Raw genomic sequence first — 19,008 nt, 5'->3', positions numbered from 1 at the left:
TCATAGCTCTAGTCTTAAGAAAAAAGAAAGGACAGAAGGAGGAAAGAAAAAAGGAGAAAAGGAAGAAAAGGATAAATGGAAGGAAGGATGGATGGAAGGAAGGGAGGGAGGGAAAGAAAAATAAATCTGTCTCGCCCCACCCCGCTCCAGCAGCCTCATTTCCACCTTCTCCTGCAACCTCCAGGTCTCACTTCCCCTTTTGCTTCTACCCCATGGCTCCCTGCTTGCTGGGCGGGTCAGGGTTCCCAAAGACCTCCCTGCTGCCAGTCCCAGGCCCCTGCCCTCATCCTCCCTGGTGACACGTGAGGGAGGCCCCAGCCTACTCTGGGGGTGTTCGTGCCCAGAGCTCAGCTCCAGCATCTTCTCAGAACCCCAGGATCAGCTCACCTAGACCTCTGAGTTCCTGAATCAGATGTCCAATCACCTATCTGATGTCAACGCCTGGATGCCTCACAAAGCCTCAGACTTCATAGGCCCCAGATTAAACTCTTGATTCCCCTGACTCCCCAGACCTGGTCCTCCTCCATGTCTTAGCAACCTCAATGGATGGGGTTAGCTGCTAGATATCTGGAAGTTTCCTTGATTACACACTCAGATGAGGCAGGGAGGGAGAGAGGGAAGGAAGAGAGAGTGAAGGTGCCAGGAAGAGACGAAGGGAGGAAGGAATCCCTCAGCCTGTCCTGTTGAGTCTCCCTCCAAAACTCACCTCCGTAGACTTCTCTTCATCTCCATGGCCTCCACCATCACCAGCCACCACCAACTCAGCTACTGCCTCCCAACCCTTCTTTGGCTGGCACTGACTATCTGGAACCCACAGCCAGGTGTGGTCCCTATGCAGGGTTTAGGCTTACCATAGGAATCTTTCCCTCTATGCTGAGCCCTGAGCAGAGATGAGCTTCCCCCATGTCTTGGGCCAGCAGACATTTCTCCTGGCTTCACTTTCCTAGGTTTGAAGGGATGGTCCTACCTTTCCAGTGCACCAGCACATGGCTCCCTTACTGTCCCCAGTGGGGGGTGAAACCCAAGCATCTGTCTAGCAATGCCCTCTCACCCTTACACCCGCCCCACCCCACCCCCACCAACCTGCCAGTGCTCAGCTATGGATTCCAGGCCCTCTTCATTCCTAGCACTGAGAGAGTTCCTGTTCTTTCTCGTGAATGCAGCTCTTTAAGGACTAATCCACTGGTTGTATTTTATCAAGTTCTCTGGATGGTGCAGACAGTCATTGCTCTCAGCTGCTAATCGAAAGGTTAGAGGCTCGAGTCCACCCAGAGGTGCCCTGGAAGAAAGTCCTGGCAATCTACTTCCAAAAAAACCAGCCACTGCAAACCCTACGGAGCACAGCTTCTGCTCTGACACACATAGGTTGCCATGAGTCAGAGTCGACTTGACAGCAGCTGGTTGGGAGGCATTGGTGGTTCAATAGCAGCACTCTCGCCTTTCATGCAGGAGACCTGGGTTCGATTTCCAGCTAATGCACCTCATGCACAGCCACCACCTGTCGGTCAGTGCAGGCTTGCAAATATGTGTTGCTATGATGCTGTACAGTTTCAGCAGAGCTTCCAGACTAAGAAAGACTAGGAAGAAAGGCCTAGCAATCTACTTCCGAAAAGTCAACCATTGAAAACCCTATCGAGCACAGCTCTACTCTGACATGGATGGGGTCACCACGAGTCAGAGTTGACTTGACAGCAACTGGATTTTAAGTGCTGGTGGCAGGAGGGCAACTCGCCGGCTTTGTTAGTCCTGTTCCCTTGGGATTTTGATTTTTTTAAATGTATACTTCAACAACCATATACATATTCTCTTTTACAAACTGTACAGTCCCTAAGAGTGTTGAGACATTAGGCAGGGATAGCTTTCTCTTTTGAAATGCTTCAGAGAACATTGCCATTACAGTCTCTGGGACTGAATGACTTCTCAGAGCTGGATGAACCAGCCACAGAACACACGATTAGACAGCAGTGAGCTTAGCACTTCCGTCTCTCCTGCTGTTCCTCCATTTGCTCTGTGCTTGCCACTTGCTGTTCTGAACTCTTAGAGATGCCATTTTCCCCTGCAACGCCCCTCTGTATGAGTTAGTCCCTCTGCCTGGCCTGCCCTCCCCTCCAGACCCCTGGCGATCTCCCTCTCCTTCTTCCTGGCTCTCCCAGAACAGCAGGTGGCCCACCTTTGTGCAGCTTAATGCTGCAGCCTGCACAGGTACGTCAGCACTTCGCCCACAGCCTGGTCAGTGCACAGGTAGGGCGTCTCTGCCCTCCAGGTCTGTGCCTGCAGCCGTAAGACTGTGAATGGGTACATGATGTTTCAGAAAGTTCCACTGGATGAACCTGAGCGATTGTACCCTGAGGTATTGTAGTATCTCAGGTTTAAAGGCAACAACGGTCTACTGTTTTCTGTGTCTCTCAGGACACAGCTGTGCTACTTCACTCAATTCCAAGCGTCACATTTTAAGAAGAAAATTGGCAAACCAGAGAATGTTCTAGAAACCGTGTCACACATGAGATCTCTGAGCAAAGAGCTGCTGTATAGTTTGGAGAAGACGGAAAAGAAACACAATGCTACCTTTCAGATGTCTAAAGAACAGACAGAAGGGAGACAAGATTTTCTCCACCGTCGAACAAGGACAAATGGGTGGAAGTGACAGGGAAGAAAATGAAGAATGAATAAAAAGCAAAGACATCTGTATGAGGAGAGCTATAAGCCATGGGTTGATCCGCTGTCTTAGTTACCTAGTGCTGCTGTAACAGAAATACCACAAGTGGGTGGCTTTAATGAACGGAAATTTATTTTTTCACAATTTAGGAGTCTTGAAGTCTGAATTCAGGACACTGGCTCTAGAAGACTCTCTCTGTCCACTCTGGAGCAAAATCCATGTCTCTCTCAGGTTCTTTTCCTTGGTTCCTTGATACTCTCCGCATGGCGTCAATCTTTCCCCACTGCTGTTTTCTTACTTCTGTGACTAATCCAATCTTTTTTATATCCTATAAGTGATAGTTTAAGATACACCCTACACTGATACAGCCTCATTAACATAAAAAGAAAACTCTATTGCCAAGTTGGATTATATCTACAAATATAGGGAATAGGATTTACAACACACAATTCACTCCATAACATCTGCCTAGTGAGCCAGTAAGTAAATAAAAAGACACATTGCATTGGGCAAATCTGCCGCAAAAGACCTCTTTAAAGTGTTAAAAAGCAAAGACAGAGACTTCTGGGCAACATGGCGCTATAGACAGAAGCAACACCCAGTCCCTCCAAGGCAAAGATCTGAAAAACTAAGTCAAACAGAGACAAACGTCAATCCTGAAACTCTAAGCATCAAATGAAGAGATAAAGAACTCAGCCAAGCACTAAATGGAATAAGAAACTGACAGAGAACAGAGAATGAGAAGAGATACTTGCCTATCTCTATCAGCTAACGCAGCACGGATCCGCCATCTTGGACTCCAGTTGGAGATTGGCAAACAGGGAGTACGAGAAAGCAGCTTCACGGAGCTCCCAGCAGGAGACAAAACCACCAGTAACCAGCAATATATGCCTTCCCACCCCCCACCCTTCTTCACACCCACTCAGCCTCTTCTGCTTCCTGCAGCCACAGTCTCTTGGCGGAGAAGCACTGGATCCACCCCTGTGCCACTTGGATTCCACCTACCCACACTGGCTGGCTCCCTGAGTGCCTTTAGTTGGTTGCTAGTGTTGCTTTTTTCTGCTTCTTTTGGTTTCTTCCATACCTCTCTCCACCACTCCCTCCTTTCTCTCAAATACCTGGCTCCATCTGCCATCTTTGCTTCTTCCTGAAAGGCTGTGAAACACCGCTGACTGTGGAACTGCTTCCAGGCCCGTGCTGACACACTGGTGGGATCCCCAGGGCTTTTTGTTTGTTGTTCGTTTTGATTTGTTTTCTTTTTCTTTTCTCAGCTTGGGAGCCCACGCTAGCTGGGCAGTACTGCGTGGCTTGGGAGCTACTCCCTCAGTTTGCGCAGCCACACAGTGGGATCTCTGGGGGCATTTCTTTTTTCTTGTTTCTTTTGTTTTCTTTTCTCTCTTTTTGCCTTTTTGTCTTTCTTCATTTCTCAATTTCTTGTCTCTCTATACTTATCTTCTCTTCCTGTCTCCTAAATACCTGGTGCTGTGTGACACCTCTGCCCCTTCCAGCCAGGCTGTACTTCATGGCCTGGGAGCAACCTCCCCAGGCCTCACAGCTGCACTGGTAGGATCCCTGGGGGCTCTTCTTTTTTTTCTAATTTTTATTTATTCATTTTTTTACCCTTTTTCTTTTTTCTTTCCTTTTTTCTCCATTTCTCAGTCTCTCATCTCTCCACTCCAATGGCAATCTCCCTTAGTACTATTTTTTGTTTGTTTGTATGTTATTGGCTCCTGTTCCTCTCTCCTCTCTCTCTTCCGTCCCATACCCATCTTAGCTCCACACATCACAATCTCCCCCCTCTTTCCTGCCTAGCTGCACTGTGCGCTGAACATCACACCCCCAAGAAGCACGGGCAAGGCCTACCAGAACGTGCCCTGCACTGATACCCAGTCCTCCCTGTCAGCCCTAGTATGTGCCACAAAAAACTCATCCCAGAAACTCCCCTTCAGCTGAACCTGCCCTGCTGTACCATACCTGACCAACTGACCCTGCCTATTGGAGAAGGAGGTGAAAAGTATCGTGCCCACAGACGAGCAAACAAAGAACGCACAGCCCACCTGCTCAGACATAACCAAATAAAACAAAAAAGCACAATGAAACAAACAAATCTACAATCAACACACGAGGAAAATAACCACTGAATGTCCCGGAGACAGCAGACAATATCAAAACATATACAACAACAGGACAAGATGGTTCCAGTAGGTGCCCAAAATAAAACACTAGATGGCTTTCCAGTAGAAGCAAATGCACTAGAACTACCTAATAGGGAATTCAAATCTCTAAAATTCAGAGCTATCCAAGAGTGGATGCAAAAAGCAGACAAAAATGAGGAAAAAAACAGACAAACTCATGGAAAAGGCAGACAAATTCATGGAAAATACAGACAAAATAATGGAAGAATTCAGGAAAATAATTCAGGAACAAAATGCTAAAATAAATTCACAACTAGAAATCATACGAAAACAATTAGAAATCCAAAAGATAAACAACAAGATTTCAGAAATGGACAGTGTCATAGAAGGGCTGAGGAGCAGGTTTGAAATGATGGAAGACAGGATCAGCAAAATTGAAGACAAACACTTGGATACAACCCTGTTTGAGGAAAAAATCAGAAAAAAGAATGAAGAAAAATGAAGAAACTCAGAATTATGTGGGATACAATCAAAAGCAAAAATTTTCGAGTGACTGGAGTTCGAGAACAGGGGGAGAAAACCGAAAACACAAGAGAGGATCACTGAAGAACTGCTGACAGAAAACTTCCCCAATATCATGAAAGATAAAAAGCTGACCATACAAGAAGCTCAACGAACCCCATATAGGATAGACTCAAAAGAAAATCACCAAGGCATATCATAATCATACTCACTAAAACCAAAGACAAAGAATCCTGAGAGTAGCTCGAGAAAAACAAAAAGTCACATACAGAGGAGAAACAATAAGACTAAGCTCGGATTATTTGCAGGCAAGAAGGCAATGGGATGACATATATAAAACCTTGAAACAAAAAAACTGCCAGCCAAGAATAACATACCCTGCAAAACTTTCGTTCAAATATGATGGTGAAATTAGAACATTTCCAGATAAACAGAAATTTAAGGGACTATGTAAAAACCAAACCAAACTTACAAGAATTATTAAAGGGAGTCCTTTGGTCTGAGAGCAAACAACATCAGACCACAGGCTGAATCTAGGATGCAGGATTGTAGCAGCCAGATACCAACCTAGGAAATGAACTCTTGAGGACTATCCAGAACCAAAAAAAATTACAACAGGGAACCAGAGAGGTTAATCCATAAATGACAACAACATCAGAACAATAAAAGAGGGAATAAACCGTGTAGGTATAGAACCTTCTAATGGAGAGGGAGGCAAGGCAATACCAAGTAACAATAGACTGCTTCAAACCTAGAAAGATAAGGGTAAATTTCAAGGTAACCACAAAGAATGTTAACAAACCCACTCTTCAAAATAAAGAAGGAAAACATAAAGTCTCAGTAAAAACAAAACCTACAAAAACAAAAGAAATGAGAAAAAAAAACCACAAACAAAAGGAACTCAGCACAGAAGAGTAAGAGGAACAAAGAAAACGTCAGCACCATAAAAAAAAGCACTACAAAATGATAGCAATAAACTCACACCTATCAATAATTACACTGAAGGTAAATGGCCTAAATGCACTCATAAAGAGATGGAAAGTGAAAGAATGGATAAAAATCCAGGATTCATCAATATGCTGTCTACAAGAGACACACCTTAGAAACAAAGATGTAACTGTAATAAACATCTACATACTCAGTGACAGGGCTCCAAAATACATAAAACAAACTGTAACAGCACTGAAAAGTAAAACGGACAGTTCCACAATAATAGTAGGAGACTTCAACACACCACTCTTGGTAAAGGACAGAACATCTAGAAAGAAACTCAACAGAAGACCTAAAGGACCCAATCAGCCAACCTGACCTCAAAGACATATATAGAACAGACCACATCTTAGGCCACAGATCAATTCTCAACAAGATCCAAAACACTGAGATAATGCAAAGTATCTTCTCTGACCACAACGCCATCAAGGTAGAAATTAACATTGGGAAGACCAAGGAACCCTTTGATTAGCAGCCATAGCACTTAAGCACTACACCACCAGGGTTTTCTCAAGGCTCCCAGGGAGGCTATACCTATGCTTAGGGGAGGACAGCAGCTGATGACCTCCAGCCTGGGGACAGCCTGGCTTCCTGTGGTGGCAAGCAGCTGGTGGGGGGAGGCCAAGCTCCAGTAGCAGAACCATCTGGAGTGGATGCCAGCTCCAGCAGCACACAGTGGGACAGTCCATCATCAGAAGATGGCAGTATATGCTGGTGGGAGCTGAGCCAGGAGCCAGCAGGGGTCTGACAGTCACAGAAGTGTTCCAGCAGTCCAAGGGAGGGCAAGATCGGGGGGGCGGGGGCAGGAGGTGACAGCCAGAGCCCAGGCAGGCAGCGTCAGGTGGTCCTGCCTGTCCACAGGCTGGACACCTGCATCACAGGTCAGTCTTTGTGGGCAAAAGCAGAATGAGTGGGACACAAGGCTGCTGGCCAAGAGAGGGTCTCACACACTGGGCAGCAGAGAAGGAGCCAGCAGAGCTGGGGCACAGGTGGGGATTCAGTGTTGGGAAAGGCGGGAACCAAGGCTGCAGCTAAACTTGTACCCATGGTGAGCCCAGGGATCGAGCTTAGCAGGCTCCCAGGGGCCCAGGCAGCCTGCCCTGGTGGGAGGGAGGCGACTCAGAGCTTTATTGGGTGGAGGAGCACACAGAGTCCAGGAAGCTTTCTGTGATTCCGTAGTCAGCAATCAGGCTTTTCCGTAAGGCAATCAAGTCCTTGCTGTTTATGGACATGTCCTTCACACACGATGACACACAGCGAGTGATGGGGGCAAAGGCCACACTGTAGCACATGTGGCCAGTCAGCGAACTTTCTCTTCGGAGACAGCCCTTTAGCATGCGTGTGTGTCCAATCCTTATCCCCACCCTCAGGGGTCTCGGGGTGGCCCTGGACACTTCACCTATATTCCAGAAGAAAGCTATCTTCAACCCAATTTGTACTAAGCCAGGCTACAGGTAGGGGCCACTCTAGGATGCTCCTCACCTCTCCAGCCCAGGGACTACCTGAAGGGGGCAATTCAAAAGCCACAAGAACACCTCCTATGGATGGAACTTCCTTCAGCCGGAACTTAAATAAGGAAGCTGCGTGTCACTGGTGGCCTGGTTCACGTGGACCCAGCTCGCCTCACCACGGAGATAGCCACACCCTCACCACTTGTGCCAGAAAGGCCAGGAGGGTATGAGGGTGGGTGGTCCAGACTTGGGGTCTTGGCTTCCTTGTGGTCTCCAGGTTCTGCTGGCCTTCAGCGCCCACTGTCATTGCTGTCCTGTCCAAGGAGATTTTTTAGCAGAAGGGATGGAAAGGGTTGCTCTTGAACACCACAGCAGGTTTGCAAGATAAGCCAGCTTGAAAGGCTTACATACCAATGCCCCGTTTGGCGGGATGAGAATAACTACTGTTGGTATTAGCTACCATGGAGTCAGCCCCTGACTCATGGTGCCCCACGCACAACAGAACAAAACACTGCTAGGTCCTGCACCATTCCCACGTTTGGCTGCCAACTGGACCGTTGCGATCCATTGGCTGATTTTCAGAAGTAGATCGCCAGGCCTTTCTTCCTAGTCCATCTTAGTCTAGAAGCTCCATAGAAACCTGTTCAGCATCACAGCAACACGCAAGCCTCCACTGACAGATGCGTGATAGCTGCACGTGAGGTGCATTGGCTGGGAATGGAGCTAGGTCTCCCGCATACCCACTACCATCGAGTCAATTCCAAGTCACAGCGACCTAAAAGGTGAGAATTCTATAACTGAGCCACCTCAGGATGATCCCTCAGGATGACCACCATGGTGAAGAAATGATGGACGGCTTATTTCGGTTATTCACTCTTCCTATGAACTAACTGGAATAAACCCAATGTTGGTTGAAGTATCAGGGAAAATGCCATTTCCAAGAATGTGACCAAAACTTTCACTGGAGATTTGGCTCACAAAATCAAAAGTGACGTGGCTTTGAATTTCTGCAGTCAACTTTCATCACAATCACATACACTCAGATAAATATAAATGGGTGTTCCCTCAAAGCTTTACACAAAAGGACCACATAGTCCAGGAATGAATCACAAGGTCTCTGTGGGAAAAGCTGTGGGTGAGGGAAAAACCAAAACCAAAAACCAAACTCGTTGCTGTCGAGTCAATTCCGACTCATAGCGACCCTATACGACAAAATAGAACTGTCCCATAGAGTTTCCACGGAGCGGCTGGTGGATTCGAACTGTTGACCTTTTGGTTAGCAGCCAAACGCTTAACCACTGTGCCACCAGGGCTCTGGTTGAGGGGAAGCAAGCTGATAATAGTAATAATTTTTTACAAAGCAATCGACAAAATGACAAGTATATAATATAGAATTTTTTTTAACTTCCAAAATAGCTATAATCGAAGTCAATACAGCAATTGAGGTGTTCTCTCTCTCTCTCAAATATATACACCTCCATTCATTTATCTTGTAGTCCACGTGTGTTATCAAAACAGTATTTTTCAGAAATAAAGTTTTTAAAGAAAAAAATACATATGGCACGTCATGGATTGAATTGTGTTGCCCCCAAAATACGTGACAACTTGGCAAGGCCATGATTCCCAGTATTGTGTGACTGTCCACCATTTTGTCACCTGATGTGATTTTCCTATGTGTTGTAAATCCTTCCTCTATGATGTTAATGAGGTGGGATTAGCGGCAGTTATGTTACTGAGGCAGGACTCAGTCTACAGGATTGGACTGTGTCTTAAATCAATCTCTTTTGAGATGTAAAAGAGAAAAACAAGCTGAGAGACAGGGGGTCATCATACTACCAAGAAAGAAGCACCGGGAGCATAGCACGTCTTTTGGACCTGGCGTCCCTGTGCTGAGAAGCTCCTTGACCAGGGTAAGATTGATGACAAGGACCTTCCCCCAGAGCCAACAGGAAGAGAAAGCCTTCCCTTGGAGCTGGCACCCTGAATTCAGACTTCTAGCCTCCTAGACCGTGAGAGAATAAGTTCTCTTTGTTAAAGCTATCCACTTGTGGTACTTCTGTTATAGCAGCACTAGATGACTGAGACAGTACACAATAAGGTAAACATTTTGAGATTTGGCTTTGCTACCACCATCACTTGCCATTGAGTTGATTATGACTCGTGTGTCTCAGAGTAGAACTGTGCTCCACAGGGTTTTCAGTGGCTGATTTTTCAGAAGCAGATCACCAGGACTTTCTTGCCAGGCACCTCTGAGTGGACTTTAACTTCCAACCTTTTGATTAGCAGCCAAGCTGGTTAACCATTTGCACCACCCAGGGACTCTTTCACTTTTGTAATAGAGCAGAAAAGGCAGCACTTAGGAGAACTTTCTGGAGTGTGATCAGCCACAGAACCAGAATGCTAGTGCTGGAGGAAGTTCAGAGATCATTTAGTCTAACGCCCTCACTGCAAGGAATCTGGGATCCAGAGAGGTGGAAGTCACTTGCCAAAGAAACCCAGAGAACTTTCCATTTTTGCACAAGACATCCTGCCTTGCTACAAAAATAATCCAGACTCCTCAGACTATAGGAAGAAAAAAACCCCAGCAAAACCAATTAGAGAGGTTGTTTGTGGTAGAGTTCAGCGCAGGTAACATGAGAACACCCTGTAATAGAGGGCAGAGACCACAGAAAGGAAGACAGGTTTTGAGAGATGGAATTGCTGGTGAAATAATTATGTGGCGTTTTTTTCTTTCCGCTTGCCTATTTGTTCCAAATCTTCTGCAATCTGAAATACTCCGACAAGTGGAAAAAATAAAAACAGCCTTATGAAAAAATGCTAGGGAACTGTTCTAATCAGATACGATCAGGCACTCCATTTTAGTCCTCAGCCAGGCGGAAAGGGCCGACTCACTTTCCCTGCAAGTTCTTATCAGGCATTGTGTCTCTAGGCAGCACCCCGCTGCCTTTCTCCTGGCCCAAGAGCACCACGTGAGGATCCTCTCCCCCAACGGAAGGAGTCCCTCTCCTGGAGCCCTAGCCAGGATGTGGTCTGCCTGTGCCCACCCAGTGCCTTCCTGGACACCCTGCCTGCACCCAGGGTCAGATTATCCAATAAGCAAAGTACGCAGGCGCCTAATTGTGCCTTCCTGCCAATCTGCAGCGCACAATTTCACCTGTCCCCACTAGGTCACAGATGTGATGAAATTCATGTGAAATTGCTAATCTGTGGTGAGATTAAGTACAATTAAGCCCGAGTGTACCTTGCTTAAAGCAAGCCAGGTGCGTACTGTGCTTACCGGTTAATCAGATGCTGTCTGCACCCCAGGGTCAGATTAACCAGTAAGCATTGTAGGAACGGGTTTGCAACGAGCAAGGTACCCAGGGGTTTAATTGTATTTACTTGCTAATCTGTGGTGAACAAGTTCACAAGGGTTTTGTCACATCTTTGACGTGGTGGGAGACAGGTGAAACTGGGCACTGCAGATTGATGGCAAGGCACAACTAGGCTCCTGAATACCTTGCTCATTGGGTGATCACCCCTGCTTGCACCCCAGCTGTGGTAGGGGCAGGTAGGGGAGAAGAGCGTAAGGACACTGCACGGGAAATCCCGGTCTCTTCGCCCCTTCTGGATTCGCTCAAGTTCACCATTGCCCCCTTTCCTGGTCTCAAGTCTGAGAAGACCCCGCCCTCCGCGAGCCCACACCTTTCTGGCCCCTTAATGCCACAGTTCCAGGAAGGGCGAGAGGGGCGCCGCTCCCCAATCCCAGGATCCCCTTTCCTGCACCACCTCTCCTCCGTGGGTGGGCGCACTCACCGCCAACCACAGAGCGCATCTTCCAGGTGCTGCTCCCCGCCAGCCACTCCCCAGCCTGCCGGCGCCCGTCACCTGGCCGTGGGCCGCAGCTCCCAGGACGACCAGGAGGGAACCTCTCTGAGACTCACGTCAGCTCCCAGAACGACCAGGAGGGAACCTCCCTGAGACTCGACCGGCCGGCTGACACGCCCTCGGGGCAGGCAGGCGGCAGGGAGCGGCGGGCCGGGGAGGTGCGCGGAGCCGCTGGAAGGGCCGGCGCCGTTGGGCAGGTGTGGTCGAACGGGTGCTCGGGGTGGCGCCCACGAGCTTCCTGCTAGGCTGCCAGGCGGCCACAGCTGAACTGACCCGGGAGGCCAAGAGGTATCTCTGTTCGGAAGTAAGGACACTGTGTGCGCCTTAACGCTTCGCCGCCCCAGGCCTCAATTTAATGTCTCACTAGGGGAAATGGCTGCAAGGGTAAGCCTAGGTTTATTAAACGCCAATGCCTAGTACGAGCTGGGCTCGGGTTTGCAGAGTCAACACCCCCTGTCCCAGGCCCCTTTATAAGGCTCTTGCCTTCATCCTCAACAGCCAGGTTGCCCACTCGCTGTTTGCACAGCCCTGCATGGGGCCCTCCCTTGCTTTCTCACCTGGGTTGATTAACTCTGGAAAATGAAGCAAGGACAATACCAGGGCCCCATGGTCAGGTTATGGTTGCAGGTCTGCAGAGAACAGGAGTCCAGAGGCTGAGGGTCCAGACAGGTGCTTGATGCTTCCCAAGGAGCTCCTCTACACCCCCCAGCACGTGCACAATGACAACCCCAAAACCCCAAAACCAAACCTGTTGCTGTTAAGTCAATTCTGACTCGTAGCGACCTCAGTGTTACAGAGGAGAACTGCTCCATGGGGTTTTCTTGGCTATAATCTTTACGGAAGCAGACTGCCAGGCCTTTCTTCTGCGGTGCTGCTGAGCAGGTTCGAACCACCAACCTTACCCATTGCTGTCTAGTCAATTCTGACTCATAGTGACCCTATAGGACAGAGTAGAACTGCCCCACAGTTTCCAAGGAGCACCTGGTGGATTCGAACTGCCAGCCTTTTGGTTAGCAGCCATAGCTCTTAACCACTACCAAACCTTAAGGTTAGTAAATTGCTTCTGAACCCGCTGTAGTCACAGTGGCCCCAGGCTACAAAGGCAAGTCGAGGCTCCCAGCAGTCGGTCACCATGGCAGAAAATAAGACTTCCAGGGAGTTGTGGTCTGCAAAAGACCCAGGCCTACCTCTGGAGCGGGGCAGGCTTCCGCAGGGTAACACAAGATGCCTGGGGACATCCATCGCCCTTAGGGTTGCCACCAGGAGGCCTAGCCATAGGTGTCCCTCCACCACTGTCTCTGCCTCCTGAGACGGCCCTGTGTGGCAACATCCAAGGAATCCAGAAACACGTCATGTAGACCACGTGGCTTTAGTCTTCCAATTCACCCACCTGCTGCCTCCCCAAATCACAGGGATTCATAAGACAGGGATCCCACAGTTAGGACCTATCCCAATAACCCAAGAAGTGTCCCGAGGCCTGAGCTCAGCCCAGGTCAGTTTGGGTGCTACTTGTGATTTGTTCTACAGCAATAGAGAGAAGTCCTTCTCCAGCCATTCCTGATGGTTACTTTTGAGCGAATGTACACATCAATCAGCTCCTCAAAGCCAGGCTTGGTTTCCTCAGCAGGAATCTCACCCCGGTATTCCACTCACCTGATGTCCTGGGTTTGTTTTCATTGGCTCCCATCACTCCACGCCTGGACCCCACTCCCCATTCCCACAAGTCTGTAACAAGCTGCCGCTCAAGCCATCCTTAGCAGTCCCCACCGGCTTTAAAAAACCTAAGCTCCACTTCTCAGAATCTATCCCAAGGGAATAACTTTTTTTTTTTTAAATGCAGAAATGCTGTGTACACTCAGATACTGAAAAAATGGGAGGACACTTCCAATGCCAACAAAAGGAGGGACTATGTAAATGAATTATTCTTTAATGGCATGGAATTTTAGGTAACTAAAATGGTAGGCATCAAGATGATATGTTCCTTGTAATACACACGGAAAGTGTCCATGAAATGCACACTGAATGGAAAAGCAGGAATAAAATGGAACACTTAAACGCATGTAGAAAGATTGAGAAGAAATTCATTAAGATAAAAAAGCTGTTGCAGTTCCCCGAGCAAACCACAGAGCCACTTGACTTTAAAAAAAGAGCTCTAAAAAATTATATATCCCTGGTGACACAGACAGTTAAGCACTAGACTACTAACCAAAAGTTTAGTGATCCCAACCCACCCAGAGATGCCTCAGAAGAAATGCCTGGTGATCTGCTTCCAAAAGGTCACAGCCGAGAAAACTCTAAGGAGCGCAGTTCTACTCTGGGTGGGTTCAAACTGCCAACCTTTGGGCTAGCAGTCGAGGGCTTCACTGTCTCTGTGACCTAAGGACTCTATAATATCTTAGAGAGTGTCACATATAAGTGCACACAGACTTGGCTCATTCTTTCTTAACTCCTGAATTCTATTCTGTTGTTGGGATGGACCACAATGTCCTCAAAGAGGCTACAGACTGGCATTTTTTGATTCATTTTAGTCTTTTCTACTGTAAATAATGCTGCAATGAGTACCTCTGCGCATCTGTTTTGGCAAAAATATTAAGGTGGATTTAGAGTAAATTCTTAGAACTGGAATTACTGAATCAAAGGTTATGTATGTGCATTTTGAATGTTAACAGGTATTTCCAATGGTCCTCTAAAGAAGTTTTACCAGGTTACATGTCCACCATGGCATACAAGAATGGCTATTTACCCAGAACCTTGCCAAAACATCGTATTATCAAACTCTTTGCTCTATCCTAATCTGGTCTTGGAAAAAAAAGAAGTATTTTAGTACCATTTTAATTGCTTCTTTCCTTAAAGTGATTGCTTTGGCATATTTTCATGTTTAAAGGCCATCTGGGCAGCACCAGTGGTTTGTGTTCAACTACTAACCTACAGGTTTGCAATTCAAATCCACCCAGGGGTGCCACAGAAGAAAGGCCTGGCAATCTGCTTCTCTAAAGATTATAGCCAAGAAAATCTTACAGACCCTTCAGCTAAAGATTAGACAGGCCCATAAAACAAACAATACTACACTTAGCTTAACCATGTATACGAGACTAAATGGGCACACCAGCCTGGGGCAAGGATGAGAAGGCAGGAGGGGACAGGAAAGCTGGATGAATGGAAGTGGGGAACCCAAGGTCAAGAAGGGGAGATTATTGTCATAAAACAATGTATGTATTAATTGTTTAACGAGAAACTAATTTGTTCTGGAAACCTTCACCTAAAGCACAATTAAAAAAGAAAATCTTATGGAGCAGTTCTACTCTGTAACACACGGGGTCACCATGAGTCGGAATTGGCTTTTTTGGTTTGTTTGTCTAAGGCCATTTGTGCGTATTTCTTTTTCCAGTCACATACATTGCCATTTTTCAATGGTTAGTCTTTTCCTTTTTGATTTGTAAGAGCTTTAAGAAATAATGTTGATTAGACTAATGGACCACAGCTACCAAGGCTTCCACCAGACTGAGTCCAGTACAGCTGGATGGTGCCCGGCTACCACCACTGACTGCTCTGACCCAGGATCACAACACAGGGTTCTGGACAGAGCTGGAGAAGGATGTAGAGCATAATTCTAACTCACAAAGAAAAGACCAGATTTACTGGCCTAAAGGAGACTGGAGAAACCCCGAGAGTATGGCCCCCAGCCACCCTTTTAGGTCAGTGGTGAAGTCATTTCCAAGGTTCACCATTCAGCCGGGGAGTGGACAGCCCCATAAAACCAAATGGGACTAATGAGGCACAGCAGTCCAGGGACAAGGGCCAGAAGGCAGAAGGGGACAGGAAAGCTGGTGATAGGGAACCCAAGGTTGAGTAAGGACAGTGTTGACATGTAGTAGGGTTGTTAACCATTGTCATAGGGCAACATGTGTACTAACTGTTTAATGAGAAACTATTTTGTTCTGTAAGCCTTCATCTAAAGTGAGAATAGCAGCACAATAGGAAGAGCGTAGTCAATGTCACTGAACTGTGCATGTAGAAATCTTTGAAATGGTGTATCTTTGGCTATGTATATTTTCACCAAAAAAAAATGGTTGAGAAGGGAGAGGGTTGACATGTCGTGGGGTTGTTAACCAATGTCATAAAACAGTATGTGTACAACTGTTTCATGAGAAACTATTTGTTCTGTAAGCCTTCACCTGAAGTACAATAAAAAAAAAATAATGTTGATTAGAAAATACATTAACTTGTTCAGATTTTTAAAAATTATATTAAAAGGCATACAGTAAAAAGTCACCTCCTAACACTGGTGGCGTAGTGGTTAAGAGCTATGGCTGCTAACCAAAAGTTCAGCAGTTTGAATCCACCAGGCACTCCTTGGAAACCCTATGGGGCAGTTCCACTCTGTCCTATAGGGGCACTATGAGTCGGAATGACTCGATGGCCACAGGTTTGGTTCAGTTTTGGTTGTTCCTCCTGCATCTCCTCCACTCAACAGAAAACCAGAACTATTAATTTTTGGGTGTCCTTCCAGAATTTCTTTACACATATTCAACCAGATAAGAATATTACCCTCCCCTCAACAACACACACACTTTAACAATCCACAGCACACTCTCACCCTGCCCCTCCTGCTTTCACTTTGTTGATTTATCAAGATATCCTGGAGATCCTTCGCTTGTACACACAAGAGTTCCTCATTTTTTCCAAACCTGCAGTAGATCCAGGCATGGATGGGCCATAAACTATCTAACCAGTTCTCTACTCCAGACATTTCGGTTCTCTCCCACCTCTGGTTTGGACTAATACTCTGTAATAAAAACCTCATACTCAGGTTTCACCTAGGTGGAATGCATGGATGGGTGGATGGATGGATGCATATACAGACAGATAAATAGATGAATGAATGAATAAATGAATAAATTCCCTTGGAGGAGAATTGTTGGACTTGTCTACTTATAATTTTGATACTTTTTGCCAGAACAGACTTCTACTGATGTTGTACTAAAGGACACACGCATCACCATGTCTGCATGATTGTTTCATTTTAAGGCCTCCCAAGAGTAATTTTTATGATTCTTCATTTTACTTGCCTACTGTGGAAAGGTACCGCCATTTTAGATGGAAAATCAAAAGAACCACACTCGTGGCTGTCAAGTCCATTCCAACTCACAGCAACCCTCCAGGGCAGAGTAGAACTGCCCCATAGGGTTTCCGAGGCTGTACTCTTTACAGAAGCAGACTGCTACATCTTTCTCCTGCTGAGTGGCTGGTAGGTTCAAACCGCCTACCTTTCGGTCAGCAGCTGAATGCTTAACCACTGCACCACCAGGGTTCCTTATATAAAATGGAACTCCCCTTTAAATGCACTCAAATTCATTCTGGAGGAAACCAACCAAAATAGCAAGGGGCCAAGGAGGTAGGGGACACTCTTACATATCTATATCTAAGCACATTATTGTTGTCGTTAGCTGCTCTCCAGTCGGCCCCCGACTCATGGCGACCCCATGTTCAAGCGCGTTGGACCGTTGTAAACCACAGGGTTTTCACCAGCTGATTTTTGGAAGTAGATCACCAAGCCTTTCTTCTTAGTATGTCTTAGTCTGGAAGCTCTGCTGAAACGTGTTCCACATCATAGTAACATGCAAACCTCCACTGACAGATGGGTGGTGGCTATGCATGAGGTGCATTTGCCAGAAATCCAACCAGGGTCGCTTGCATGTTGTTATTAGGGGCCGTTGAGTTGGTTACGACTCATAGCAACCCTATGTACCACAGTACGAAATACTGCCTGGTGTCCTGCGCCATCCTCACAATCGTTGCTATGTTTGAGCGCATCGGTGCAGCCACTGTGTCAATCCATCTGGTTGAGGGTCTTGCTCTTTTTTGCTGACCCTCTACTTTACCAAGCATGATGCCCTTCTCCAGGGACTAGTGCCTCCTTATAACATGTCCAAAATACCTGAGAAATCTCGCCATCCTCACTTCTAAGGAGCATTCTGGCCGTACTTCTTCCAAGATAGATTTGTTCATTCTTTTGGCAGTCCATGTTATATTCAATATTCTTCACTAACACCATAATTCAAAGGCGTCCATGCTTCAGTCTTTCTTATTCATTGTCCAGCTTTTATATGCATATGAGGCGACTGAAAATATCATGGCTTGGGTCAGGCACACCTTAGTCTTCAAGGTGACATCTTTGTTTTTGAACATTTTAAACAGGTCTTTTGCAGCAGATTTGCCCAATGCAATACATCATTTGATTTCTTGATTGCTGCTTCCATGGGCATTGATTGTGGATCCAAGTAAAACAAAATCCTTGACAACTTCCATCTTTTCTTTGTTTATCATGATGCTGCTTATTGGTCCAGTTGTGAGGATTTTTGTTTTCTTTATGTTGAGGTGTGATCCATACCGAAGGCTGTGATCTTTGATCTTCATCAGTAAGTGCTTCAAGTCCACTTCACTTCCATCAAGCAAGTTTGTACCATCTACAGGTTGTTAATGAGTCTTCCTCCAATCCTGATGCCCTGTTCTTCATATAGTCCAGTTTCTTGGATTATTTGCCCAGCATACAAATTGAATAAGTAGGGTGAAAGGATACAACCCTGACGCACACCCTTCCTGACTCATTTAGTTCAAACAACTGCCTCTTGGTTTGTGTACAGGTTCCTCATGAACCCGATTAAGTGTTCTGGAATTCCCATTCTTCTCAATGTTATCCACAATTTGTTAAAATCCACACAGTCGAATGCCTTTGCATAGTCAATAAAACACAGGTAGGTAAACATCTTTCTGGTATTCTCTGCTTTCAGCCAAGATCCATCTGATATCAGCACTGATATCCCTCATTCCACATCCTCTTCTGAATTGGCTTTAATTTCTGGCAGTTCTGTTGATGTACTGCTGCAACTGTTTTGGAATTATCTTCAGCATAATTTTACTTGCAGACAATATTAATGACATTGTTTGATAATGTCTGCATTCTGGTCTCCTGCATGGGAAGTGAGAATTCTACCACTGAACCACCACTACCCTGGTGGCACAGTGGTAAGTGCTTGGCTACTAACCCAAAAGCCAGCAGTTTGAATCCACCAGCCACTCCATAGGAGAAAGATGTGGCAGTCTGCTCTGGTAAAAATTACAGCCTAGTAAACCCTGTGGGGCAGTTCTACTCTATCATATAGTGTCTCTATAAGTAGGAATCATGTCAACGGCATATAACACCACCACCCCCTGGCACATTATAAACCCAATACCAAACCCGTTGCCGTCAGTTCTACTCTATGCGGTAGAACTGCTCCATAGAGTTTCCAAGGAGCGCCTGACATTATAGAGCCCCCCTTTTCACACAAACGGAAGCCTATTGTATACATTAATATATAACTCTAAACTGTACAGCGTAGCTTTT

General features: G+C 46.3%; 1 protein-coding gene across 1 annotated transcript in view; it reads right to left on the bottom strand.

Moving 5' to 3' along the window:
* FAM3B (FAM3 metabolism regulating signaling molecule B) overlaps window positions 1–11,584 on the bottom strand; it is a 64,355-nt gene extending 52,771 nt beyond the window's left edge. Inside the window, exon 1 of the mRNA XM_023742156.1 lies at window positions 11,550–11,584. Within this exon, the coding sequence (XP_023597924.1) occupies window positions 11,550–11,568 (19 nt within the window). The 5' untranslated portion in view covers window positions 11,569–11,584. The remainder of the gene's footprint in view (window positions 1–11,549) is intronic.
* Window positions 11,585–19,008: the final 7,424 nt, after the last annotated feature.

Source organism: Trichechus manatus, unplaced genomic scaffold (genome assembly GCF_000243295.1).
Source record: "Trichechus manatus latirostris isolate Lorelei unplaced genomic scaffold, TriManLat1.0 scaffold00202, whole genome shotgun sequence".
In the NCBI taxonomy this organism is placed as follows: domain Eukaryota; kingdom Metazoa; phylum Chordata; class Mammalia; order Sirenia; family Trichechidae; genus Trichechus; species Trichechus manatus.
The sequence above is the reverse complement of the archived record's forward strand: the minus strand, read 5'-3'. Positions and strand labels throughout refer to the sequence as shown.